This window comes from Heptranchias perlo, chromosome 35, assembly GCF_035084215.1.
Source record: "Heptranchias perlo isolate sHepPer1 chromosome 35, sHepPer1.hap1, whole genome shotgun sequence".
In the NCBI taxonomy this organism is placed as follows: Eukaryota; Metazoa; Chordata; class Chondrichthyes; order Hexanchiformes; family Hexanchidae; genus Heptranchias; species Heptranchias perlo.
This window is the reverse complement of record NC_090359.1, coordinates 15,142,086-15,167,876: the sequence shown is the minus strand read 5'-3', so window position 1 is coordinate 15,167,876 and position 25,791 is coordinate 15,142,086. Positions and strand designations below refer to the sequence as shown.

The 25,791-nt window shown below is 44.9% G+C and overlaps 2 protein-coding genes and 6 non-coding genes across 9 annotated transcripts in view; 2 read left to right on the top strand and 6 right to left on the bottom strand.

Annotated features, from left to right (window-relative positions):
• The window catches only part of LOC137302366 (CD209 antigen-like protein C), a 47,072-nt gene extending 46,493 nt beyond the window's left edge, over nucleotides 1-579 (bottom strand). Inside the window, exon 1 of one of the 2 annotated variants that reach the window (XM_067972000.1) lies at nucleotides 446-579. The gene's annotated coding sequence lies outside the window, so the exon portion shown is untranslated. The remainder of the gene's footprint in view (nucleotides 1-445) is intronic. The other variant, XM_067971999.1, reaches the window with a different exon arrangement.
• A 3,689-nt stretch (nucleotides 580-4,268) lies between these two features.
• On the bottom strand, nucleotides 4,269-4,970 carry LOC137302114 (zona pellucida sperm-binding protein 3-like). The gene is made up of 4 exons (XM_067971788.1): nucleotides 4,896-4,970; nucleotides 4,694-4,815; nucleotides 4,488-4,622; nucleotides 4,269-4,409 (listed from the first exon to the last, which is right to left on the bottom strand). Exons 1-4 carry the CDS (start codon nucleotides 4,922-4,924, stop codon nucleotides 4,291-4,293), a joined length of 405 nt encoding a protein of 134 aa, XP_067827889.1. The 5' UTR covers nucleotides 4,925-4,970; the 3' UTR covers nucleotides 4,269-4,290.
• A 4,695-nt stretch (nucleotides 4,971-9,665) lies between these two features.
• On the bottom strand, nucleotides 9,666-9,737 carry trnak-uuu (transfer RNA lysine (anticodon UUU)). Its single transcript has one exon. It is a non-coding gene; the product is annotated as a tRNA-Lys (tRNA).
• A 6,918-nt stretch (nucleotides 9,738-16,655) lies between these two features.
• Nucleotides 16,656-16,727, top strand: trnad-guc (transfer RNA aspartic acid (anticodon GUC)). Its single transcript has one exon. It is a non-coding gene; the product is annotated as a tRNA-Asp (tRNA).
• A 3,076-nt stretch (nucleotides 16,728-19,803) lies between these two features.
• On the bottom strand, nucleotides 19,804-19,875 carry trnad-guc (transfer RNA aspartic acid (anticodon GUC)). The gene has a single exon. It is a non-coding gene; the product is annotated as a tRNA-Asp (tRNA).
• Nucleotides 19,876-21,892: 2,017 nt separating this feature from the next.
• trnad-guc (transfer RNA aspartic acid (anticodon GUC)) lies at nucleotides 21,893-21,964 on the bottom strand. Its single transcript has one exon. It is a non-coding gene; the product is annotated as a tRNA-Asp (tRNA).
• A 948-nt stretch (nucleotides 21,965-22,912) lies between these two features.
• Nucleotides 22,913-22,984, top strand: trnad-guc (transfer RNA aspartic acid (anticodon GUC)). The gene has a single exon. It is a non-coding gene; the product is annotated as a tRNA-Asp (tRNA).
• A 987-nt stretch (nucleotides 22,985-23,971) lies between these two features.
• trnan-guu (transfer RNA asparagine (anticodon GUU)) lies at nucleotides 23,972-24,043 on the bottom strand. Its single transcript has one exon. It is a non-coding gene; the product is annotated as a tRNA-Asn (tRNA).
• Nucleotides 24,044-25,791: the final 1,748 nt, after the last annotated feature.

Here is a 25,791-nt window from a genome sequence, read left to right as displayed (position 1 = left end):
TGGGTGTTATTGATTGATTGCTGTGATTTGTTGAGTGATTGATTATTGATTAGTTGGGTGTTATTGATTGATTGCTGTGATTTGTTTAGTGATTGATTATTGATTAGTTGGGTGTTATTGATTGATTGCTGTGATTTGTTGAGTGATTGATTATTGATTAGTTGGGTGTTATTGATTGATTGCTGTGATTTGTTTAGTGATTGATTATTGATTAGTTGTGTGTTATTGATTGATTGCTGTGATTTGTTTAGTGATTGATTATTGATTAGTTGGGTGTTATTGATTGATTGCTGTGATTTGTTTAGTGATTGATTATTGATTAGTTGGGTGTTATTGATTGATTGCTGTGATTTGTTTAGTGATTGATTATTGATTAGTTGGGTGTTATTGATTGATTGCTGTGATTTGTTGAGTGATTGATTATTGATTGCTGCTCTGCCCATACCTGATGTCTGTCAGGAGCCTGCGGTCGAAGGCTGCGTGTGCGGAGCCGCAGAAGGTCAGGGCCCAGGCGCGGATCCTCACGGTTTTGGCGGAAGTTTTTTCTTCTTTGTTTAACGGCGCCTCGAACTCGAAAGACGGGAGGCGGCGGTGAGACTGGAGTCGCCATTCTCCGCCCAGGGCCGCAGCGGCTCACAGGCCTCGCCCGTCACCCCTCGCAACGGCCCCCCTGCCCCCGCCCCATCGCCCCAGCAACAGCCGCCCCCGCCCCGTCGCCCCCAGCAACGGCCCCCCCCACCCCGATCAACGCACCCCCACCCCGTCACCCCCAGCAACGAAGAAGAGCAGGGGAGTTCTCTCCGGTGTCCTGGCCAATATTTAATCCTCCACCAACACCTATAAACAGATTATCTGGTCATTTATCACATTGCTGTTTGTGGGATCTTGCTGTGCACAAAATGGCTGCCCACATGACAACAGTGACCTCATTTCCAAAGCCCCCCATTGGCTGCGAGGCTTTGGGTCGTCCTGAGGATGTGACAGGCGCTGGAGAAATGCAAGTTCCCCCTCCCCGGGGCCGCCCTCCGCTCTAATCCCATTGCCCGTCTCTCGGTCCTGACCCCGGGCTCGGGGACTCTCGGCCGGTCCAGGGCCCTTTAAGAGGGACGCGCCACACTGCGCATGTGCGCCGTTTATTTAAATCAAACCGCGCGATTCAAAGGAAAAGTGACGTCAGTTTCCGTCACAATAAAAACCGCTCGTTCTCAACCGAAAAAACGGAAAGTTTGTCTCGCGACACAACAGGAAGCGGCCGCTGATCCGGCGGGTGATGTGCGCATGTGCGAACATTCTCCCAGAGTGCAGCGCGTCCCGTCTCACAGATGGGGCCTTTTCTCTGCCGCTCTGCATTGTGGGAGATTCGGCCGCCATGACGGCCCCGGGTCACCGAGTTCATCCAATCACAGGTGAAGCTTCCCGGATTGGTGGAACCGACAGAGTGCAGGTGGTCTGTGGAGCGAGAGAATCTCTGAGAAGAGGGGCAGCCAATTGGGGAAATCACAGGAGGTGGTGACCGGTCATAAACCCAATCGGTGAATGACGGATTGAACCAAGGAAAGGAATGAAGAAACTCGACTGGGACCTGTGGGAACAGGCGGACTAATAAATTTAACCCGTGTCCAGTTCAGGTCACCACATTACAGGAAAGATGGGATTGCACCAGAAAGGGTCCAGAGGAGATTTACAAGGATGTTCCAGGACTGGAGAATTTTAGCTATGAGGAAGGATTGGATCGGCTGGAGTTGTTTTCATTGGAACAGAGGAGGCTGAGGGGGGGATTTAATTGAGGTGTTTAAATTATTGAGGGACAGACGAACTGCATCACTTCCAAAACAGCAGCTCACCACCACCTTCTCAAGGGCAATTCGGACGGGCAATAAATTCTGGCCTTGCCAGCAAAGCCCACATCCCATGAACAAATTAAAAAAGGATATTAAGGTCCTATTTCCCTCAGCAGAGAGGCCAATAACCAGGGGGCATATATTTCAAGTAATTGGTAGAAGGATTGGAGGGGATCTGTGGATATTTTTTTTCACCCAGAGGGTGGTGTGGGTATGGACCTTACTGGCTGAAAGGGTGGTAGAGGCAGAAACCCACATCGCTTTTTAAAAAGTACTTCGATGTGCACTTGAAGTGCCGTCACCGACAAGGCTGCGGACCAAGACCAAGAGTGCGATTAGGCTGGATAGCTCTTTTTCAGCTGGCATAGACACAATGGTCCGAATAGCCTCCTTCTGTGCTGTAAATTTATATGATTCTATAACTCCTAGTGTCAAATGTGACATGGCAAAAGATACTTGTTAATGATTCAAAAAAAATCTTTACAGAGAGGAAAGAAACAATGTCGAGCTCTGCCTGAAAGTGTTGTTCAGACAGACTCCATGAATTATTTTAAATGGGAGTGGTATAGGGACCTTGGAACAGAGGAACATTAAATTGGATGAGGGGAGAGGAAAGTCACCTGTTTCTGTACTGCAAGATCCTAAGCTTCATTGAGAATGAATTCTTGAAGCATTTCTACATGGTATTTTTTGCAACATTGTAAAAATATCCCAAAGTAGTTCTCCTGGTGACCTGGCCACTTTGTAAACTCTCCCTGAAATGTTTACATGTAAATCAGACAACAGACAGAAGAGGGTAGGATGGACCTACACTACACTTGAATGTATTGTCATCTATTGGGTTTAAAGTTTCCAAACACTATTTATCAATAGTGTGAGGAAGCTGAGAGTGAAAGTGAGGAGGGGCCGTCTGACTGCAGTTTCCACTGGAAGAAAAATCACCTTCAGTATGTACAGTGAGCAGAAATGAATTGCTATTGTTAAAAGTTCCCACTAACTTATTGTTATTCTACTTTAACAGAACGAGCCTGGATCTCCTGCTATGTTTAAACACTAAACTTCAGTGATTATAGCTCAAGTAAAATATTACTATGATTTGATTTAAATGGAGAAGTGGTTTCCACCTGCCAAAGAATGTTGTCTGAAGCGAGGGTGTTTACTGCTAACAGCTCCCATCCTGTTTAATAGACCCCCTGAATGTCTGATTTACCAGAAAGAAAAACTCAGCTCAGTAAAGTTAAACATTCTTATTAATCTGAATATTTTATGAACAAATTTCAGTATTTCACAAGGCAAGGGTGTCCCAGACATGGATTGGACCCAATTCACTGTAAAGTTATAAAAACAGCCAGTTTAGCGACCAGGGGACATCACCTAAAAATTAGAATCAGGACTTTCAGGAGTGAAGTGAAGAGACACTTCTACACGCAAAGAGTGGGAGAAGTTAGGAACACTCTGCCACAAATGGCAGTTGATGCTCGCTCAATTGTTAAATCTATTATCTCAGCTTAAAATTTTGTTAAGCAAAAAAAAGGTAAGGGGTATGACTAAGGCAGGTATATGGAGTTATGTCACAGATCAACCATGATCTCATTGAATGGTGGACCAGGCTCGAGGGGCGAAATGACCTACTCCTGTTCCGATGACCACCCTTCAAATACAGTGAATGATAAACAATGTAATTTGAAAATAGGACGAACTACTTACAAGACAATCCTGAGGGCCTGTCGTGAGGGGAAGCTGAGGATAAAGAAACTTCAATCTGTGCTCACAAGATGACAGGTGAAATTCAAATCCAACTGAGTTAAATCACAACCGCTGGGCTCCCCGTCCCTCACATTCTCACTGTGCCTGTACCCAGTGGGCACATCATTGCCCCCTGTGTACATTAACCATTACACTGAACATTTGAAATCTACCTGGAGTCCCACCCCCACTAAACAAGAATCTTTACACCAGGGGCAGAGATCTTCAATCTTGGAGGAGAGTTCCAAGTCCACCAACTTTCAATACTATTGGTGTTTGGACAATGAGCTCCAAAAGGGAAAGTTTAACTGGAGTTTGGAGCCCGTGTGGGATTCGAGTGATCAATGGCCACGGGACTCCAAGGGAATGATTGGGCCGTCAACCAGCCGGCACCAGTACACCAGGCCAGTCCCACTGTCCCTTCAGAGTTCATTGACCTGCACAATGAGGGCCTGGCAAGCCTTCACCCATTGCTGCAGCCATCCCTGGACAGGGCCTGGATACACTATTACCAGCCATTCTGCCACTAGTTACATGGACCCATTTCAACCCATTTCACTAACAGGAGGAACTGTGGAGGAGTGCGGAGTGTTACTAACAGAATTGAGCACTTGTTGCATGCTGATTGGAGCCAGATAATGAAAAATGAGCAACCAGCCATTAGAAGATACAAGTAGTCACTGATTTATTGGTCATTTGATAACTAGTTGAACTGGGTTTGCTTGTGTTTCCTGTACAGGAACAAGGCGATCAAAGAAGCAGAGATCAGAGAGACAGCGGTCACAGTCAGGGCCAGGATCAGGACCACCTCAGACTCCACACCTAAAAAGCAACAAGAAACCAATGGTCAGTGAAGGAAATACTGAGGGGAAAATGGAAACTAGCAGTCGGCCAACTCACCACCTGGAGACCTCTCCTGCATCCTTTGCTCAAGCTCATTAAGGGACCCAGTTGCCAGCTCTGTCACATCAGGATCCAGAATGACCAGGGGTCCAAGTGAGGCCTCACCCTCCCACTTCAATTCAGCATCACTCTCTGCAATATCAAACATTCCAGTTAGAGAGGGTAAAGGGTGACCTCCAACACAGAGAGGATCAATGTCCTACCAGGTCCAGATCCAAGATCCCTCCTTCCTCTGGAATCAGGTCGGAAATCCCTCGTGGCACTACAGCTGCCCAGATGACAACAGGCACACACATCATTGGTCGATTCTTCCAATGGGGTCCAGCTAAACCAGAGAATCAGTTTATCAACCATGTTGTCCATCACCCTTTAATACAACACATCCCTGAGAGAGAGGGAACTTACATAGTCTGGAAAGTACAAGCTTTGTTCATGGAATCTCTCCGATCCACTGCAGCAACTTTCAGGTGACAGGTGATGAAAATCTGAGGGACACATTCAATACAAGTTGTTATTTAGTGACCTCCTCCCAACATGGGGAACCCAATGTTTGACTTCCTCTTACCAAGGAACGGTCATCTCCAAAGAAGCGGAACGCATCCAGGTCAAACTGGAGTTTGTCCAGCTCACGTTCACCTCTTGGCAACACAAAGGTTGAAAAGGAGTCCTCAGCTTTGCTGTCCAGGAGGCAACTGAAGAAAGATTTTTAAAAAAGGACAAAGTGAATTAAGTGAACCTATTGAGACAACGAGCTGGAGAAAGCAGAGAGCTCCTTACCCATGGTAGTCAATGATGTTGTATCTTGGGGTGGAATCCTTGTCTGGGCTCAATGTCGCTGCACAGCTGTCAATGTAGAGCTTCAAGGGCATGTGGTTGGTCATTGAAACAGAGGCCTCAATGTGAATGAGGTCACCCAGGTAGTAGACAGTCGAGGTGCACTCTGTAAGCCAGTCATCTGAAGTACAAGAGGACAAGGGTTGGAGACAGTGGGTGTAACTCCCAGTGGGAGACGACAGAAAAGCACTCCCCATCCACCCATCACATACCGTTCATAAGACGCAGTGAGAATAACAGAAGCCCTTCTCCAGACTTGGTCGAGCTGAATGGGATCCAGGTGGGCTTGATAGGGTCACTGCTCACATTGCCCTTCCTGGAAGGACAGGAGTGTAATTTCAGGACAACTTCAGAGAACTGCACCTGCTGTGGACCTTATTTGCCACAGAGTAAAGATTCTTACCGAAAATAGTGGCACTCAATGGGAATGATTGCTCCATTAGTTCTCACAATGACAGATCCACGAGCATTTGGGGTGTGGTTCAGGTGGGTGGTGTAGACCAGGAAATCTCCAGCCATCTGAAAGACATCAGGTTAAGGAATGAAGAGCTGGTCTCATTGGACAAAAGCTATTTCTGGTCATTTTCCTGCCCAGTTCAGCAGCAGTTTGAGGAGTTTGTTGTTCCTCAATGACACATGTTTGAAGCAGCTCCACCATTGGTTGAAGTTGCCTCGAGCAGCCTCTGTTACTCTGCTCAGTCCACCTATTACAGGGGACTTCAGGCCTGCAGTCAGAAACCCTGAAATGATTGGCACTGCCAGATTTGATGAGCATTCTGTCCCATGTAGAAGAGAGCTTTTCACCTTAAGGGGCTTCAAGTTACCCCTGATATGGAGCACAAAACACAACATCACTTTTAAACCTCATCTGTGTCTGCAGAATCAAGGGGATTGGCAGGTGTAACAACCAAAAGTGGAGTTCCCCTTTAATACACTGTATCCCAATTATTATTCCACTTGTTTCATCTTTCAAGAAAAGTCTCAACAGGAACTTCCACACTGAACATTCATTGACCACAAGTTGAGGCAACAGGCCAGAATATCCACAGGAAGGCACGGAAAAGATAAATCAATTGAGGCACAAAAGAATAGAGTGGTTTGGAGAAATGTCGGTGAAGGTTCAAGGTCAATAGAATTGAATCTCAGAGTTAGAGAGTAATAATGATCCATTTAAGAAAGATGCAGTCCCTCAGTGACAAGTTGAAGTTCTTTTTAAATATAAAGCTAAGATTAACATGTCAAAATAAAGAAAGTAGTTTCACACAGGGTGATATTTAACAGTGGGCAAGAATTTATACACAGATTTCATTCACGGATCTCCTCAGTGGCTGGAGTTTCACCCAATGTTAATGAGTTCAGAGTGGGCAGTAATCTACACAGTGAAATTGGAGCAAGAGTTGAGGAATCATATTACCTGCAATCTGCTGCCACATTCATGGAGCCCATAGTCAAAGAGGACAGTGTGGTTCTGCGAGTCAATCCCAGTTGGCCGACAACCTGCTGTCCCCAGGGTCAGGTCAGCAGCTTTAATCAGGTGCCTGGTTCGAAATAAATCCATGTCTACCCTCACCAGCAGGTTCTGCTCTCCACACTGCACCATCACAGTCTGCAGTGGAGACAGACTTCTCCCCTCAGACACACTGAAATGGGAACCAAAGGGAGGGACAGGGAGATGGACTCTCTGGGGTACAGGGGTGGGTTTTACTCTTCTCCATGGAAATCTCTGGCCTCTGAACTGTTGCCAAATATCAGAGCAACAAACGGCTCCAACTAACACCAGCACCGGGAACAAACCTCTCACCACAAAATCCCCCATGATACCAAACAACTCAACGATCACTTTACCCACCAACCAGCACCTTTTATACAAAACCTGCAGTCACCTGACTCCAATTCAATGAGTCGCTGTTGTGATACGATTGGATGTCTTTCAGAAAAAAACTCAATGTCTTTAGAATCCTCCTTTCATTAAATCACTTCCACTGTCCTATTTCATAAGTTTCATTCGAAAAAAATGAAAAAAAGGAAAGAAAAAAGGATGGAGATAGTGAGCGGTGTAACTGAGTTCAGAGATACAGAGAGACACCAGCAGAGGGAGGTAGAGAGCGGTGTAACTGAGTACAGAGATACAGAGAGACACCAGCAGAGGGAGGTAGAGAGCGGTGTAACTGAGTACAGAGATACAGTCAGACACCAGCAGAGGGAGGTAGAGAGCGGTGTAACTGAGTACAGAGATACAGAGAGAGACACCAGCAGAGGGAGGTAGAGAGCGGTACAACTGAGAGCAGAGATACAGAGAGACACCAGCAGAGGGAGGTAGAGAGCGGTGTAACGAGGTGCAGAGATGCAGAGAGACACCAGCAGAGTGTCCAGGAAACCAACCTTTTATCTGAAATCTGAGGCGGGATCTGAACTGCACAGTAGAGGAAGCATTACTGTGTATCTAACCCGTATTGTGCCTTCCCTGGGAGTGTTTGATTTGACAGTGTCGAGGGAGCTTTGCTCTCTATCTAACCCGTGTTGTAACTGCCCTTCTACAACTGGAAAGTTTCTCCTTCTTTACTCTATGAAAACCCTTCACAATTTTGAACACCTCTATCAAATCTCCCCTTTACGTTCTGTGCTCTCAGGAGAACAGCCCCAGTTTCTCCAGTCTCTCCACATTACTGAAGTCCCTCATTCCTGGCACCATTCTAGTAAATCTCTTCTGCACCCTCTCTAAGGCCTTGACATCCTTCCTAAAGTTTGGTGTCCAGAATTGAACACAATACTCGAGCTGAGGTCCAACCAGTGTTTTATCAAGGTTCAGTATCAACACCTTGCTTTTGTATTCAATGCCTCAATTAATGAAGCCAAGGGCCCCATTTGCATTCTTAACAGCCTTCTCAACTTGTCCTGCCACCTTCAAAGATTTGTGTAATTACACCCCCAGGTCTCTCTATTCCTCCACTCCATTTAAAATTGTTCCATTTAGTTTATATTACCTCTCCTCATTCTTGCTACCAAAATGTATCACTTCACAATTCACTGTATTAAATTTCATCTGCCATGTTTCTGCCCATTTCACCAGTCTGTCTCTGTCCTCCTGAAGTCTGTTACTATCCTCAACATTGTTTATTACATTTCTGAGTTTCGTGTCATCTGCAAACTTTGAAATTATACCCTGTACACCCAAGTCCCGGTCATTAGTATATATCAAAACGAGCAGTGGTCCTAATACTGAGCCCTGGGGGACACCACTGTATACTTGCCTCCAGTCTGAAAAACAACCGTTCACCACTACTTTCTGTTTTCTGCCCCTTAGCCAGTTTTGTATCCACGCTGCCATTGTCCGTTTAATCCCATGGGCTTCAATTTTGCCAACAAGTCTATTATGTGATACTTTATACTCCCTTAATCTCTTCCTGCATAGAAACTCCCCGACCCATATTCATGGCCAGCCCCTCGACCTTGCAATCACGTGGCCTCTCCACTCCCGATCGTGTCAATCATGGATAAGGCCATCTCTGATCACTTCCTTGTATCCCTCTCCACCCACATGGAATCATAGAATCATAGAAAGGTTACAGCACGGAAGGAGGCCATTCGGCTCATTGAGTCCATACCAGCTCCATGCAAGAGCAATCCATGAAGTCCCACTCCCCCAATGCACATCACAGAATGAACACAGGAATCCCACTTTCTATGAGCGATAACAGGCTGCGGTTATGGTGCAGACCGGGACCCAGGGCTGAGGCTGTGGTCATCAGTTACTCTGGGAGTGGCACAGTCTGGTTCATGACTAGCCGGGGGTGAGAGTAACACCAGGGAGTCAGGCTGGTGTTTAGAAGGGTGTGGGTTCCAGCTCCCATTCCAGGACTGGGACACATGATCCAGGCTGACTGTGTCGTTCTGAGAGGGAGCTGCATCGTGAGAGGTGCTGTCCTTTGAATGAGGTGTTTAATGGGGGTCCCTTCTTTCTGCTCCGACGTGTAAAAGATCCCGTGACAATTTGTGAAGAGCCGAGTCTCGTTCCTTGTCTCACTGAGACTCTCAGTTAATTGGTTTGTTCTCTCCACAGATTCGGCCTGACTCGCTGAGTTTTTCCAGAATATTCTGTGAGTGTTTCACTGAGCCTCGGGTTTTACAGTGAATGATAAAAGGATTGTAGTCAAACACTTGGCCATGAGCTGCTGAGTGATCTGTCTGGACATTGTTGCTTTTCGTGCACTGTCCCTTCAAGAGCTGTGGTCTGCCTCATTTCTCAGTGTGATTGTGGGTCTGACACAGAAGCGAGGGAGGAAGCAGCAGCCACAGCCCGAACTGCAGGCAAATTGCGAGGCTGGGACTAAAAAGCTGTTATGCCCACACCGGGAGTCGAACCCGGGCCACCTGGGTAAAAGCCAGGAATCCTCACCGCTAGACCACATGAGAACTGAAGGGATGGTCAGCAGGAAGGGTACTGAGACTACACCCAGAAGGTTTAATGGAGGTTGACGATTATGACAGGTTTTGATACAGTAAATAAGGAGAAACTGTTTCCAGTGATGGAAGAGTTAATAACCAGAGGACACAGATTTAAGATCAATGGGCAAAAAAGCCACGGGCGGGGGAATGAGGAGAAATTTTTTTACGCAGCGAGTTTTTATGATCGGGAATGCACTGCCTGAAAGGGCGGTGGAAGTGGGTTCAATCGTAACTTTCAAAACGGAATTGAGTGAATAGTTGACATGAAAAAATTTGGAGAGATATGGGGAAAGAGCAGGGGAGTGGGACTAACCCACTTCCTTCTGTGTTCATCCCTGGAAAAAACTCTCCCCCAGGTCACTTACAACAGCACTTTCAAATTCCCAACTGTCTGGACTTTGGCCCTCCATTCACCACGACATTTCTGCAGCTCCCCATCTGCTCGATCAGACCCTCACCTCCATCTTTGATGCCCTTCTCCCCATTAAAACCATTACTCTTCTCTCACCCTGGTCGATCCCCCTGGTACTGCCCTCATTTCCACTCCTGTGAGCCCAAAGGACGCAGACTTGAACATTTATGGTGGACAACTGGTTAACCATTCATCACCAGATCTGGCTGGACCACATAAAGCACTATCGGGTCCTGCTCTCCTCTGACAAAACTGCTCACGATTCCAGGATCATCCTGGAATGTAAAGACAACCCCTGGCTTCTCTTCTCCACGACAGACCATCTTCTGACACTCCCCTTATCTTCACACACATCTCAATTAGATCACCCCTCAACCTCCAAAACTCAAGGGAATAAAAGTCTCGTCTGCAAGACCTGTCCTCACAATTTAACCCTTTTAGCCCCGATATCATTCTGGTGAATCTGTTCCACACCCAGTCAAGGCCAATATGTCCCTCCTGGGGTACGGTGCCCAGAACTGAACGCAGTTCTCCAGATGTGGTCTAACCAGGGCTTTATGCATCGGTATCATAACTTCCACCCTTTGTATTCCAGCCCCTTGAGATGAAGGCTCACATTCCATTAATTATTTTTTGTACCTGTCCACTAGTTTTTAGTGATTTCTGGAGATGGACCGCTGAACCTCTCTGCTCCTCCATAGTTCCTAGTTTCTCGTCATTTAGAAAATGCTCTGATTTATCTTTTTAATGTTCTAAGTGGATTATATCTCACTTCCCCACATTGAACTCCATCTGCCACAGTTTTGCCCTCTCATTTAATCATCAATGTCCCTTCACTATTTCCTGCTCCCATCTACACTATTTACTGCGCCACCTAACTTGCTGGTTTAAGGGTGAAAACTGCCCTCCGCTTCACTGTAAGTGCAAGAGACAACTTTGTCGATGCCGTGTCGTGTGACAGACCGGCTCGTTGGACCTGCTCGTTTCATCTCATCTCATTTTCAGCAAACCGGAATATTCATGAAATAGAGGATGGTGAATCACAGCTCGAGAAACCGATCCCCTCGACCAATGGGGACTGCGCCTTCCAACAAATAGGCATTGATGGGGCAAGGTGAGTCTGCTGCTCAGAAATAATACAGCACAGATCATCACTCGTGCAAGCTTCATACCCTTTAGTTTGGAAAAGTAAACTGATGGGAGACAGCTGCTGTCGTGAATGGGTTTCCAAAACTCAAATCAAATGGATTTGTCCTGTGTTGTGAATTACTATTTGTCTGATTCAGGTAATCAGAGCAGTGGGGACTGCATTTTGTACATTCCGAATACCAATGCCCTGTCACGTGAGCCTGTCGTTCTATTCCCGTTCCAAGTCCTCTTTTAAATTTCGATGACTTCCCCGAAATTTGCTTGGAGGACTGTTCGAATCGCAGTCCAGCCCTTCCCACTGTCGCATCCTCTAAATCTCCACCCAGGATTTTCACTGGTGCAACTTTCATCAACTTGAGCTACTTTTTAATTTCACAAGCAAAGTGCTGCGGATTCTGGAAATCTGAACTATAAACAGAAAATGCTGGATACACTCAGCCGGTCAGGCAGCATCTGTGGAGCGAGTTCTGATGAAAGGTCATCGACCTGAAACATTCCCTCTGTTTCTCTCTCCACAGACGCTGTCTGACCCGCTGAGAGTTCGCAACATTTTCTGTTTCTACTTTTTAATTTGTTCTTTGTCTCAACTGTGCCGATCCGTGACTCGACCCACTGCGCGGCATCTGGTGGTTTGGATTCAGGGCTCTCACCGCCGCGGTGTGGGTTCGATTCCCGGTCAATGAAATAATTGTCACAAAACAATTATGAAGTTTATTCAATGAACACATGAAACTGTGAAGAGATGAAAAATTGTTGTAATCGCCATTAATGAAGCGATAACTTTCTGCAGACTGACTGACGGAAATACTAACATGGTTACCGAGTGACACGTGGGGAAGTTATTGTGTTTTGCATGTGATGAACTTTTATCCGTTCTCATTTTAAAGACTGTTTTTTAAGAGTCTGGTTAAAATGTTCAGTGTTTATGAAAACAGGAATGTGGTGCAGCCGTTGTTAAATTCAACAGGAAAAGCCAATTATCTCCCACTTTTCACAAGAGCAAATTCTCAAATAACATTCCCGCCTGGGGTCGAACCAGAGATCTTTCGTGTGCGAAACGAATGTGATAACCGCCACACTCTGGAAACCGCTGCTCATGTTCATTTCATCGCCTGACTTCTCCATGAAACAACATCACTTCTGTCCCACACTAAAAGCTCTCAATCCTTCCCTTTCACAAACATTTCACTGATCAAAACTTCACAAGTCACACAGGAAAAAGTCTTCATTTCCAAATCATTAAACTCCCGAAGGAGCTGCGGGGACAGACTGAGCAAACCTGCGTTCAGTCGTCAAAGGCGGTGTGTGAAGGGTGTGGGTGTGTTGTCATCCTGAGAGACAGCGACAGGCCCGTGACACAGAGCGAAGGCAGGGACTGAGAAATGTGGCCATTCAGGTCCATAAATAGGCAGACACTCAGACCCAGTCATTCATTCCGACACACGGTCCGGTAGTTAGTCAGTCAGTCGGGTCGGGAGGCCTGCAGACAGCAAACAAAGAGCCAGAGAATAAAGCAGAGACTCAATCAGACGGATAGACCGGGAGACAGACAGACAGACAGTGAAGCGGGCAGGGACTCAGCCCTGTAGATAAGCAGACTGAATCCTTTGCCTTTGACCCTGATTTGTCAGTAATAATTTAAAACCGCTTCTGGTTCGGTCCCTTCCTTTAATCCTGTACAGCAGCAGTGACAAAAACTTTGTGGATTTGAGGGTTGAGCCGAATCCGAGTCAGTTCCCCGGTCCCCGGGAGAAATTCCCTAATTCCTGGGCACTTTGTATCAAGCAGCAGTTAGCAGCAAAAAGTGTTATTAATGGGAGTAGTGGGACTGAGAAATACTGAAACAGCCGACACCCTGTAAAACAGAGCTCCAAGTATCGGTTTAAATAAAGTCCTGAACTGACAGAGCGGAGGGCAGATGAGGATTGAATTAAATCCCAATTCACTGAATCTAAACAAGGTTTAAAGAAGTGAATCTGTCCGGAGTGGGATTCCTGGGCCTGTGTGTGAGCTGCACCTGGATCGGTCCCGTTCAGTAAAGAGAGACCGGCAGGCGGCTCCCAGACACGGCTCAGGCCGGGACTGGCAGCTCTCCGCCGGCAGCGGCTGGATTCGAGAGCGGGGATCCTGAGCTGTTGTTGAGGCGGTCTGGCTGCTGCTGCTTCCGCCTCTCGCCCTCCGAGAGTCCCGGCGGCGGTCGGGACCGATCTCCCTCCTCTGGATCCGGATCCACCTCCTGTCGAAACTGACAGCGTCTGATTCCCGATCAGAAAACTGCGAGTTCGAATCAGGTCGGGATCACAGCATTTTCACAGTGGCTCAGGGTCCTGGGACTGGTTTTATATCAGTGTTTGAGGGATGGGCTGTTCAGGTTTTATGCTATAATAATGATCAGAATTAAGTTTGCTGGATGAAAATGCTTTTTTTCTGTTCCTTTCTATTGACACACTCACCAGTTTCAGACAGAAACGGGTAACAATGTCGCAGACTTGAACCTTTATGGTGGACAATTGGTTCAGCCATTCATCGCCAGATCTGGCGGGAACACTTAAAGCACCATCAGGCCCTGCTCTCTGCCAAAACAGCTCATTATTCCAGGATCATCCTGGAATGTAAAGATAACCCCCGGCTTCTCTTCACTACAAACTGGTTTCTTAAACCCCTCTCCCCTGCCCCTCCCCCCTCACCTCCAACAACAAGTGCGAAGAGCTCATGGATTTCTTTGTCACTAAGACTGAGACCATCCGTTCAGCTGCCTCTGCCGTTTCCCTCCCTTCCCCCAGCCCACAAGCCAAACTTCCTCCATCAGTTCAGGACAAATGCATCAAATCAAATGTTCATCGGGCACCGAGAGAGACAAAAACCAGAGAGAAAGGCAAAAGGAAATAGAGAAATAAAAGCTAAATACAGACATCCTTGATGTCTCTCTATTCCATCCCCAACCGTTCAGTGTCGGTAAAAATGTCAGTGTCAATAAATGTTCGAGAATCGACCCAAAGAAGAAACAAAATAACCAAAAACCGCTGAAACCCGGGATCGAACCAGGAACCTTCAGATCTTCAATCTAACTCTTTCGCAAACTGAGCTATTTCACCCCTACGTCAAGCTAGCCTTTGGGTCATCCTCTTGGAATAAAATATAACCCCGGGTGGAATTGCCCCTCCCGCTCATTCCTCACTTCGGGAGAATGAGACCGACCATCAAGGAGAGATTTTCTGATCCTGTCGTTGAATCTCATTTCTATTAAACATTCCTTGAACTCTCTGCCGGGGGGATTCAGAGCTGGGGTTCGCCATGAACCAGCTTCCCCTCAATTCCCAGCTTTATCAGTGAATCGAACAACAAACGCTCGACAGAGCTCAGGTTATATTAATAATAAAAACAGAAAATGCGGGAAACACTCAGCAGGTCAGGCAGCATCTGTGGAGAGAGAAACATCCTTTCAGGTCGATGATATTTCATCAGAACTCTCTCCACACATGCTGCCTGACCTGCTGAGTATTTCCAGCAATTTCTGGGTTTATTTTTGAGCTTTCACTATCGCAGTTTTCCTGACAACCTGCAACTTGCCTCAAGGGCGCAGCTTCAAGCACAACTTTCTTGTGCTCTTCTCACACACAAGATCGCACTTTACTTTCCTGCACACGCGCTTTAAAATCTGCCGTTTCTGCACACAGCGTCCTGCGCCACGAGAATTTGATAGACCTTTCGCTCATGGCCTATAATCACTATGAAGATCAAGGCGGAACACATCTGATCCAACTGCACCGCCCCAACTTGCCAAATGTGCACCTTTCAGCCGCCATTCGCAGCTCTGTTGCGCTGCCCGTCGCTCACGCACCTCAAGTACAGGCATGTGAGAGTGCTGGGATTTAAAGGAATGGATAGGTTTTCACCACCCACAAAAAATATTTAAGATTGATATGTTGCTGACTTTTTTTGGTATGTGTGGCAGAGGATAAAAGAGGTGAGAAAGTTATGCCGTGACTCAGATACGACCACAACACAGAATACTAACCACCATACGATCACAGCATCACAGCTCAGGTGTAGTTACAGCATCCGAACCACAGCAACAGGCAACGCCTGACTGCTTTGTGACGAAGGATTTTTGGAGAAGAGGTCAAAATAAGCAGCATCACAGAAATGCCCACCATCACAGAAGCCAGTCGAACATCGAGGTGGAGAGTGACGCTGAGAGCAGGTTTTAAAACCGCTGGAATATCAGTGAAATTAAATTGAGAAACTCCGAGTCAGTTGCACTGCATATTCCACATTCAATATTGTCGATAAATGAGAGAAAAGCTTTTGAAAAAGTTAAACACCCCCGTCGGGAAATTGAACCCCGGTCTCCAGCGTGACAGGCGGGGATACTCACGAGAAACTGCTGTATTATACGTGGACTCATCCCAGATGGTGTTAGACATGCTTCAGAAATCATTGCATTTCTTTTAACTATTTATTTGATGTCAGTTTGTTTCATTTTCCACGAGCCACTCTTGAAAGAACCATTTACATTTCCATCTCTTTGTTGGACAACGACAACTGACTCTGTCTTTCTTTCGTTCTTTCTTTCTCTCTTATCGTGGTGAGTTGCCCCGCCTTTGTCCGGGGTTGAATTCCCCGACGGGGAGGAAGCATTTATAAGATGCCAACTTTTAATTTTATGTCTTCGCCGAGCTTCTTCCTAAACAAAAACTATAGAGAAAAAAAACAGGTGATTGTCACTTTCAGAATATTATTGTACTGGATGCAGAGCAATTGTGATTTTTACTAACTGGTGATGAAGGTGACAGATTAGAAATTCATTCATTGGTTCAAATCTGACAGAATTCATCAACCTGTTTCATCTCTGCGTTTCAAAATTCAACAAGTTTCTTGTCGAATTAATAATTCTTAAGTGAATTAAAATTCCACAGCATTGAGTACCTCGAGTTTTATGCTCATTTTAATTGATCTGCAAGATTTCACGAAATCTACGACAGAAATAGAACAAAAATCAGCCAAATTATCCATATTCTGACTCTCAGTATTTCTGAGTCAATCCATGTGCATGTGTGTCTGTTTCTGTGTGTCTGTGTGTCTGTCTGTGTATGTGCCTCATATTTTCTATATTTTCCTGAGAAGATCTGTCTCTTTCTGTCTCACTCTCTCCCGCGTTACCCACATCATGATCCAACATGTGATGCAAAAGTGGTCGGTAATTTTTCTTTCAACAGTGGTTCGTGGAAAGTTAAACAAACTGTCATCAAATGAACAGTTCAAACAGATTCACTGAAAAGTGAAGCATCTTTGGTGAATATAAGGTAAATGTCTGTACTAATTCCTCGTTAGTATAGTGGTGAGTATCCCCGCCTGTCACGCGGGAGACCGGGGTTCAATTCCCTGACGAGGAGGTTATTGCTGCTTTCAAAGCTTCACTTTTATTTATCTGAACTATTGGATGTTGAAAATACAATGAAAAACTGACTCGGCCTTTCCCACTTCCACAAATTGATTTCACAGCGATTTTAAATATCTGCTCTCTGCCTCACGCTTCAGCTCGATGTGAGAACCGCAATGATGGGCAAGAAATAAAACGCAGAATCGCGCTGTCACCAGCCCGAAACAGAGAGAGACAGGTCTCGGAACAGGCGCAGACATGAAAGATCTTACATCCAGCAATGAAAAGGATGCACGTTTCAGTGAATCTATTTTAACAACTTCTTTGATGACAATTTGTTTAACTTTCCACATGCCACTGTTGAAAGAAGACTTACTTTCTATCTCTTTATTAGTCAAGGTCCAGAGAAAGATTATTTGGGGAGCAGGGAAAAAGTGACAGATAGAAACTCAGAAACGCATATAACAAGTGAGACAGACATAGACATATTCACACATACACAAACACACACATTCCTAGCTACATAAACACACCAATAACCTGAAAGTAACACAGGACTACTTGACAAACAGTGGAAGCAGCATGCTGTTGATAGAGCTTAGCGATCCCACAAACAACGGATCAGATCAAAGCTCTGCAGTCCTGCCACACCCATTTGTGAATGATGGTGGATAATTAAACAACTAACGGGAAGAGGCTCTATGAACATCCCCATCCTCAATGATGGTAAAGCCCAGCACGTGAGTGCAAAGTTTTAGAAACCGTCTTCAGCCAGAAGTGCCGAGTGGATGATCCATCTCGGCCTCCTCCCGAAATCCCCACCATCACAGAAGCCAGTCGAACATCGAGGTGAAGAGTGACGCTGAGACCAGATTTTAAAACCGCTGGAATATCAGTGAAATTAAATTGGGGAAAGTGGGATACTCCGAGTCAGTTTTTCACTGTATATTCCGCATCCAATATTGGAGATAAAAGCTTTTGAAGGCGGCGAAAGTTTAATCTCCTCGTCGGGGAAATGAACCCCGGTATCCCGCGTGACAGGCGGGGATACTCACCACTATATTAACGAGGAGCTGCTACATTGACCGTGCACTCATCCCAGATGGTGTTAGACATGCTTCATGTATCAGTGCATTTCTTTTAACTATTTATTTGATGACAGTTTGTTTCATTTTCCACGGGCCACTCCTGAAGGAACCTTTTACATTTCCTTCTCTTTGTTAGACAACCACAACTGACTCTGTCTTTCTTTCGTTCTTTCTGTCTCTCTTATCGTGGTGAGTTGCCCCGCCTTAGTCCGGGGTTTAATTCCCCGACGGGGAGGAAGCATTTATCAGACGCCAACTTTTAATTTTATGTCTTCGCCGAGCTTCTTCCTGAACAAAAACTGCAGAGCAAAAAAACAGGTGATTGTCACTTTCAGAATATTATTGTACGGAGACTATTTGAGGACTGGATGCAGAGCAATTGTGATTTTTACTAACTGGTGATGAAGGTGACAGATTAGAAATTCATTCATTGGTTCAAATCTGACAGAATTCATCAACCTGTTTCATCTCTGCGTTTCAAAATTCAACAAGTTTCTTGTCGAATTAATAATTCTTAAGTGAATTAAAATTCCACAGCATTGAGTACCTCGAGTTTTATGCTCATTTTAATTGATCTGCAAGATTTCACGAAATCTACGACAGAAATAGAACAAAAATCAGCCAAATTATCCATATTCTGACTCTCAGTATTTCTGAGTCAATCCATGTGCATGTGTGTCTGTTTCTGTGTGTCTGTGTGTCTGTCTGTGTATGTGCCTCATATTTTCTATATTTTCCTGAGAAGATCTGTCTCTTTCTGTCTCACTCTCTCCCGCGTTACCCACATCATGATCCAACATGTGATGCAAAAGTGGTCGGTAATTTTTCTTTCAACAGTGGTTCGTGGAAAGTTAAACAAACTGTCATCAAATGAACAGTTCAAACAGATTCACTGAAAAGTGAAGCATCTTTGGTGAATATAAGGTAAATGTCTGTACTAATTCCTCGTTAGTATAGTGGTGAGTATCCCCGCCTGTCACGCGGGAGACTGGGGTTCAATTCCCTGACGAGGAGGTTATTGCTGCTTTCAAAGCTTCACTTTTATTTATCTGAACTATTGGATGTTGAAAATACAATGAAAAACTGACTCGGCCTTTCCCACTTCCACAAATTGATTTCACAGCGATTTTAAATATCTGCTCTCTGCCTCACGCTTCAGCTCGATGTGAGAACCGCAATGATGGGCAAGAAATAAAACGCAGAATCGCGCTGTCACCAGCCCGAAACAGAGAGAGACAGGTCTCGGAACAGGCGCAGACATGAAAGATCTTACATCCAGCAATGAAAAGGATGCACGTTTCAGTGAATCTATTTTAACAACTTCTTTGATGACAATTTGTTTAACTTTCCACATGCCACTGTTGAAAGAAGACTTACTTTCTATCTCTTTATTAGTCAAGGTCCAGAGAAAGATTATTTGGGGAGCAGGGAAAAAGTGACAGATAGAAACTCAGAAACGCATATAACAAGTGAGACAGACATAGACATATTCACACATACACAAACACACACATTCCTAGCTACATAAACACACCAATAACCTGAAAGTAACACAGGACTACTTGACAAACAGTGGAAGCAGCATGCTGTTGATAGAGCTTAGCGATCCCACAAACAACGGATCAGATCAAAGCTCTGCAGTCCTGCCACACCCATTTGTGAATGATGGTGGATAATTAAACAACTAACGGGAAGAGGCTCTATGAACATCCCCATCCTCAATGATGGTAAAGCCCAGCACGTGAGTGCAAAGTTTTAGAAACCGTCTTCAGCCAGAAGTGCCGAGTGGATGATCCATCTCGGCCTCCTCCCGAAATCCCCACCATCACAGAAGCCAGTCGAACATCGAGGTGAAGAGTGACGCTGAGACCAGATTTTAAAACCGCTGGAATATCAGTGAAATTAAATTGGGGAAAGTGGGATACTCCGAGTCAGTTTTTCACTGTATATTCCGCATCCAATATTGGAGATAAAAGCTTTTGAAGGCGGCGAAAGTTTAATCTCCTCGTCGGGGAATTGAACCCCGGTCTCCCGCGTGACAGGCGGGGATACTCACCACTATATTAACGAGGAGCTGCTACATTGACCGTGCACTCATCCCAGATGGTGTTAGACATGCTTCATGTATCAGTGCATTTCTTTTAACTATTTATTTGATGACAGTTTGTTTCATTTTCCACGGGCCACTCCTGAAGGAACCTTTTACATTTCCTTCTCTTTGTTAGACAACCACAACTGACTCTGTCTTTCTTTCGTTCTTTCTGTCTCTCTTATCGTGGTGAGTTGCCCCGCCTTAGTCCGGGGTTTAATTCCCCGACGGGGAGGAAGCATTTATCAGACGCCAACTTTTAATTTTATGTCTTCGCCGAGCTTCTTCCTGAACAAAAACTGCAGAGCAAAAAAACAGGTGATTGTCACTTTCAGAATATTATTGTACGGAGACTATTTGAGGACTGGATGCAGAGCAATTGTGATTTTTACTAACTGGTGATGAAGGTGACAGATTAGAAATTCATTCATTGGTTCAAATCTGACAGAATTCATCAACCTGTTTCATCTCTGCGTTTCAAAATTCAACAAGTTTCTTGTCGAATTAATAATTCTTAAGTGAATTAAAATTCCACAGCATTGAGTACCTCGAGTTTTATGCTCATTTTAATTGATCTGCAAGATTTCACGAAATCTACGACAGAAATAGAACAAAAATCAGCCAAATTATCCATATTCTGACTCTCAGTATTTCTGAGTCAATCCATGTGCATGTGTGTCTGTTTCTGTGTGTCTGTGTGTCTGTCTGTGTATGTGCCTCATATTTTCTATATTTTCCTGAGAAGATCTGTCTCTTTCTGTCTCACTCTCTCCCGCGTTACCCACATCATGATCCAACATGTGATGCAAAAGTGGTCGGTAATTTTTCTTTCAACAGTGGTTCGTGGAAAGTTAAACAAACTGTCATCAAATGAACAGTTCAAACAGATTCACTGAAAAGTGAAGCATCTTTGGTGAATATAAGGTAAATGTCTGTACTAATTCCTCGTTAGTATAGTGGTGAGTATCCCCGCCTGTCACGCGGGAGACTGGGGTTCAATTCCCTGACGAGGAGGTTATTGCTGCTTTCAAAGCTTCACTTTTATTTATCTGAACTATTGGATGTTGAAAATACAATGAAAAACTGACTCGGCCTTTCCCACTTCCACAAATTGATTTCACAGCGATTTTAAATATCTGCTCTCTGCCTCACGCTTCAGCTCGATGTGAGAACCGCAATGATGGGCAAGAAATAAAACGCAGAATCGCGCTGTCACCAGCCCGAAACAGAGAGAGACAGGTCTCGGAACAGGCGCAGACATGAAAGATCTTACATCCAGCAATGAAAAGGATGCACGTTTCAGTGAATCTATTTTAACAACTTCTTTGATGACAATTTGTTTAACTTTCCACATGCCACTGTTGAAAGAAGACTTACTTTCTATCTCTTTATTAGTCAAGGTCCAGAGAAAGATTATTTGGGGAGCAGGGAAAAAGTGACAGATAGAAACTCAGAAACGCATATAACAAGTGAGACAGACATAGACATATTCACACATACACAAACACACACATTCCTAGCTACATAAACACACCAATAACCTGAAAGTAACACAGGACTACTTGACAAACAGTGGAAGCAGCATGCTGTTGATAGAGCTTAGCGATCCCACAAACAACGGATCAGATCAAAGCTCTGCAGTCCTGCCACACCCATTTGTGAATGATGGTGGATAATTAAACAACTAACGGGAAGAGGCTCTATGAACATCCCCATCCTCAATGATGGTAAAGCCCAGCACGTGAGTGCAAAGTTTTAGAAACCGTCTTCAGCCAGAAGTGCCGAGTGGATGATCCATCTCGGCCTCCTCCCGAAATCCCCACCATCACAGAAGCCAGTCGAACATCGAGGTGAAGAGTGACGCTGAGACCAGATTTTAAAACCGCTGGAATATCAGTGAAATTAAATTGGGGAAAGTGGGATACTCCGAGTCAGTTTTTCACTGTATATTCCGCATCCAATATTGGAGATAAAAGCTTTTGAAGGCGGCGAAAGTTTAATCTCCTCGTCGGGGAATTGAACCCCGGTCTCCCGCGTGACAGGCGGGGATACTCACCACTATATTAACGAGGAGCTGCTACATTGACCGTGCACTCATCCCAGATGGTGTTAGACATGCTTCATGTATCAGTGCATTTCTTTTAACTATTTATTTGATGACAGTTTGTTTCATTTTCCACGGGCCACTCCTGAAGGAACCTTTTACATTTCCTTCTCTTTGTTAGACAACCACAACTGACTCTGTCTTTCTTTCGTTCTTTCTGTCTCTCTTATCGTGGTGAGTTGCCCCGCCTTAGTCCGGGGTTTAATTCCCCGACGGGGAGGAAGCATTTATCAGACGCCAACTTTTAATTTTATGTCTTCGCCGAGCTTCTTCCTGAACAAAAACTGCAGAGCAAAAAAACAGGTGATTGTCACTTTCAGAATATTATTGTACGGAGACTATTTGAGGACTGGATGCAGAGCAATTGTGATTTTTACTAACTGGTGATGAAGGTGACAGATTAGAAATTCATTCATTGGTTCAAATCTGACAGAATTCATCAACCTGTTTCATCTCTGCGTTTCAAAATTCAACAAGTTTCTTGTCGAATTAATAATTCTTAAGTGAATTAAAATTCCACAGCATTGAGTACCTCGAGTTTTATGCTCATTTTAATTGATCTGCAAGATTTCACGAAATCTACGACAGAAATAGAACAAAAATCAGCCAAATTATCCATATTCTGACTCTCAGTATTTCTGAGTCAATCCATGTGCATGTGTGTCTGTTTCTGTGTGTCTGTGTGTCTGTCTGTGTATGTGCCTCATATTTTCTATATTTTCCTGAGAAGATCTGTCTCACTCTCTCCCGCGTTACCCACATCATGATCCAACATGTGATGCAAAAGTGGTCGGTAATTTTTCTTTCAACAGTGGTTCGTGGAAAGTTAAACAAACTGTCATCAAATGAACAGTTCAAACAGATTCACTGAAAAGTGAAGCATCTTTGGTGAATATAAGGTAAATGTCTGTACTAATTCCTCGTTAGTATAGTGGTGAGTATCCCCGCCTGTCACGCGGGAGACCGGGGTTCAATTCCCTGACGAGGAGGTTATTGCTGCTTTCAAAGCTTCACTTTTATTTATCTGAACTATTGGATGTTGAAAATACAATGAAAAACTGACTCGGCCTTTCCCACTTCCACAAATTGATTTCACAGCGATTTTAAATATCTGCTCTCTGCCTCACGCTTCAGCTCGATGTGAGAACCGCAATGATGGGCAAGAAATAAAACGCAGAATCGCGCTGTCACCAGCCCGAAACAGAGAGAGACAGGTCTCGGAACAGGCGCAGACATGAAAGATCTTACATCCAGCAATGAAAAGGATGCACGTTTCAGTGAATCTATTTTAACAACTTCTTTGATGACAATTTGTTTAACTTTCCACATGCCACTGTTGAAAGAAGACTTACTTTCTATCTCTTTATTAGTCAAGGTCCAGAGAAAGATTATTTGGGGAGCAGGGAAAAAGTGACAGATAGAAACTCAGAAACGCATATAACAAGTGAGACAGACATAGACATATTCACACATACACAAACACACACATTCCTAGCTACATAAACACACCAATAACCTGAAAGTAACACAGGACTACTTGACAAACAGTGGAAGCAGCATGCTGTTGATAGAGCTTAGCGATCCCACAAACAACGGATCAGATCAAAGCTCTGCAGTCCTGCCACACCCATTTGTGAATGATGGTGGATAATTAAACAACTAACGGGAAGAGGCTCTATGAACATCCCCATCCTCAATGATGGTAAAGCCCAGCACGTGAGTGCAAAGTTTTAGAAACCGTCTTCAGCCAGAAGTGCCGAGTGGATGATCCATCTCGGCCTCCTCCCGAAATCCCCACCATCACAGAAGCCAGTCGAACATCGAGGTGAAGAGTGACGCTGAGACCAGATTTTAAAACCGCTGGAATATCAGTGAAATTAAATTGGGGAAAGTGGGATACTCCGAGTCAGTTTTTCACTGTATATTCCGCATCCAATATTGGAGATAAAAGCTTTTGAAGGCGGCGAAAGTTTAATCTCCTCGTCGGGGAATTGAACCCCGGTCGCCAGCGTAACAGGCGGGGATACTCACCACTATACTAACGAGGAGTTGTTACATTGACCGTGCACCCATCCCAGATGGTGTTAGACATGCTTCATGTATCAGTGCATTTCTTTTAACTATTTATTTGATGATAGTTTGTTTCATTTTCCACGGGCCACTCTTGAAAGAACCTTTTACATTTCCTTCTCTTTGTTAGACAACGACAACTGACTCTGTCTTTCTTTCGTTCTTTCTTTCACTCTTCTCGTGGTGAGTTGCCCCGCCTTAGTCCGGGGTTAAATTCCCCGACGGGGAGGAAGCATTTATCAGACGCCAACTTTTAATTTTATGTCTTCGCCGAGCTTCTTCCTGAACAAAAACTGCAGAGCAAAAAAACAGGTGATTGTCACTTTCAGAATATTATTGTACGGAGACTATTTGAGGACTGGATGTAGAGCAATTGTGATTTTTGCTAACTGGTGATGAAGGTGACAGATTCGAAATTCATTCATTTCCCCCGCGCAGGTTCAAATCTGACAGACTTCAGATCCCGTCATTCATCAACCCGTTTCATCTCTGCGTTTCAAAATTCAACAAGTTCCTTGTCGAATTAATAATTCTAAAGTGAATTGAAATTCCACGATGTTGAACACCGCGAGTTTTATGCTCATTTTAATTGATCTGCAAGATTTCACGAAATCTACGACAGAAATCGAACAAAAATCAGCCAAATTATCCATGTTCTGTATCTCTGTATTTCTGAGTCACTCCATGTGTATGTGTGTCTGTTTCTGTGTGTCTGTTTGTCTGTGTATGTGCCTCATAGTTTCTATGTTTCCTGCGTAGGTCTCTGTCTCTTTCTCTCTGAACAGAGTGAGACAGAAAACTGCTCACTATTCCATGATCATCCTGGAATCCAAAGATATCCCCTGTATCTCTTCTCGACTGCAAACCGTCTTCTTGCACCCCCTGCCTCTTCCACCCTCACCAAAAAAATTGCAAGGAGCTCCTGGACTATTCTGTCACAAAGATTGAGACCATCCGTTCAGCTGCCGCTCCAGTGGAAAACTCTCCAGTGGCTGGAGTCATACCGAGCACAAAAGAAGATGGAGTGGTTGTTGGAGGCCAATCATCTCAGCCCCAGGACATTGCTGCTGGAGTTCCTCAGGGCAGTGTCTTTGGCCCAACCATCTTCAGCTGCTTCATCAATGACCTTTCCCCCATCATTCGGTCAGAAATGGGGATCTTTGCTGACGATTGCGCAGTGATCAGTTCCACTCGCAACCCCACAGATAAGATGCAGTCAGTGCCCACATGCAGCAAAAGCTGGACAACATCCAGGCTTGGGCTTATAAGTGGCAAGTAATATTGACGCCAGACAATTGCCAGGCAATGACAATCTCCAACAAGAGAGAGTCTAAACACCTCCCCTTGACATTCAATGGCATTACTATCGCCGAATCCCCCACCATCAACATCCTGGGGGTCACCATTGACCAGAAACTTAACTGGACCAGCCATATAAATACTGTGGCTACAAGAGTAGGCCAGAAGCTGGGTATTCTGTGGTGAGTGACCCACCTCTGGACTCCCCAAAGCCTTTCCACCATCTGCGAGGCACAAGTAAGGAGTGTGATGGAATACTCTCCACTTGCCTGGATGAGTGCAGCTCCAACAACATTCAAGAAGGTCGGCACCATCCAGGACAAAGTAGCCCACTTGATTGGCATCCCATCCACCACCCGAAACATTCACTCCCTTCACCACCGGCGCACCGTGGCTGCAGTGTGTACCATCCACAGGATGCACTGCA

Bases quoted from the DNA above. Each gene is read 5' to 3' on its own strand.
- LOC137302114 (XM_067971788.1), bottom strand. From the start codon at position 4,924: ATGAACAAAGCTTGTACTTTCCAGACTAT. The intron at 4,816-4,895 runs GTAAGTTCCCTC...TCTCTGGTTTAG, and splicing joins GCTTGTACTTTCCAGACTAT to CTGGACCCCATTGGAAGAAT. The intron at 4,623-4,693 runs GTAGGACATTGA...TTGATATTGCAG, and splicing joins GGATCTTGGATCTGGACCTG to AGAGTGATGCTGAATTGAAG.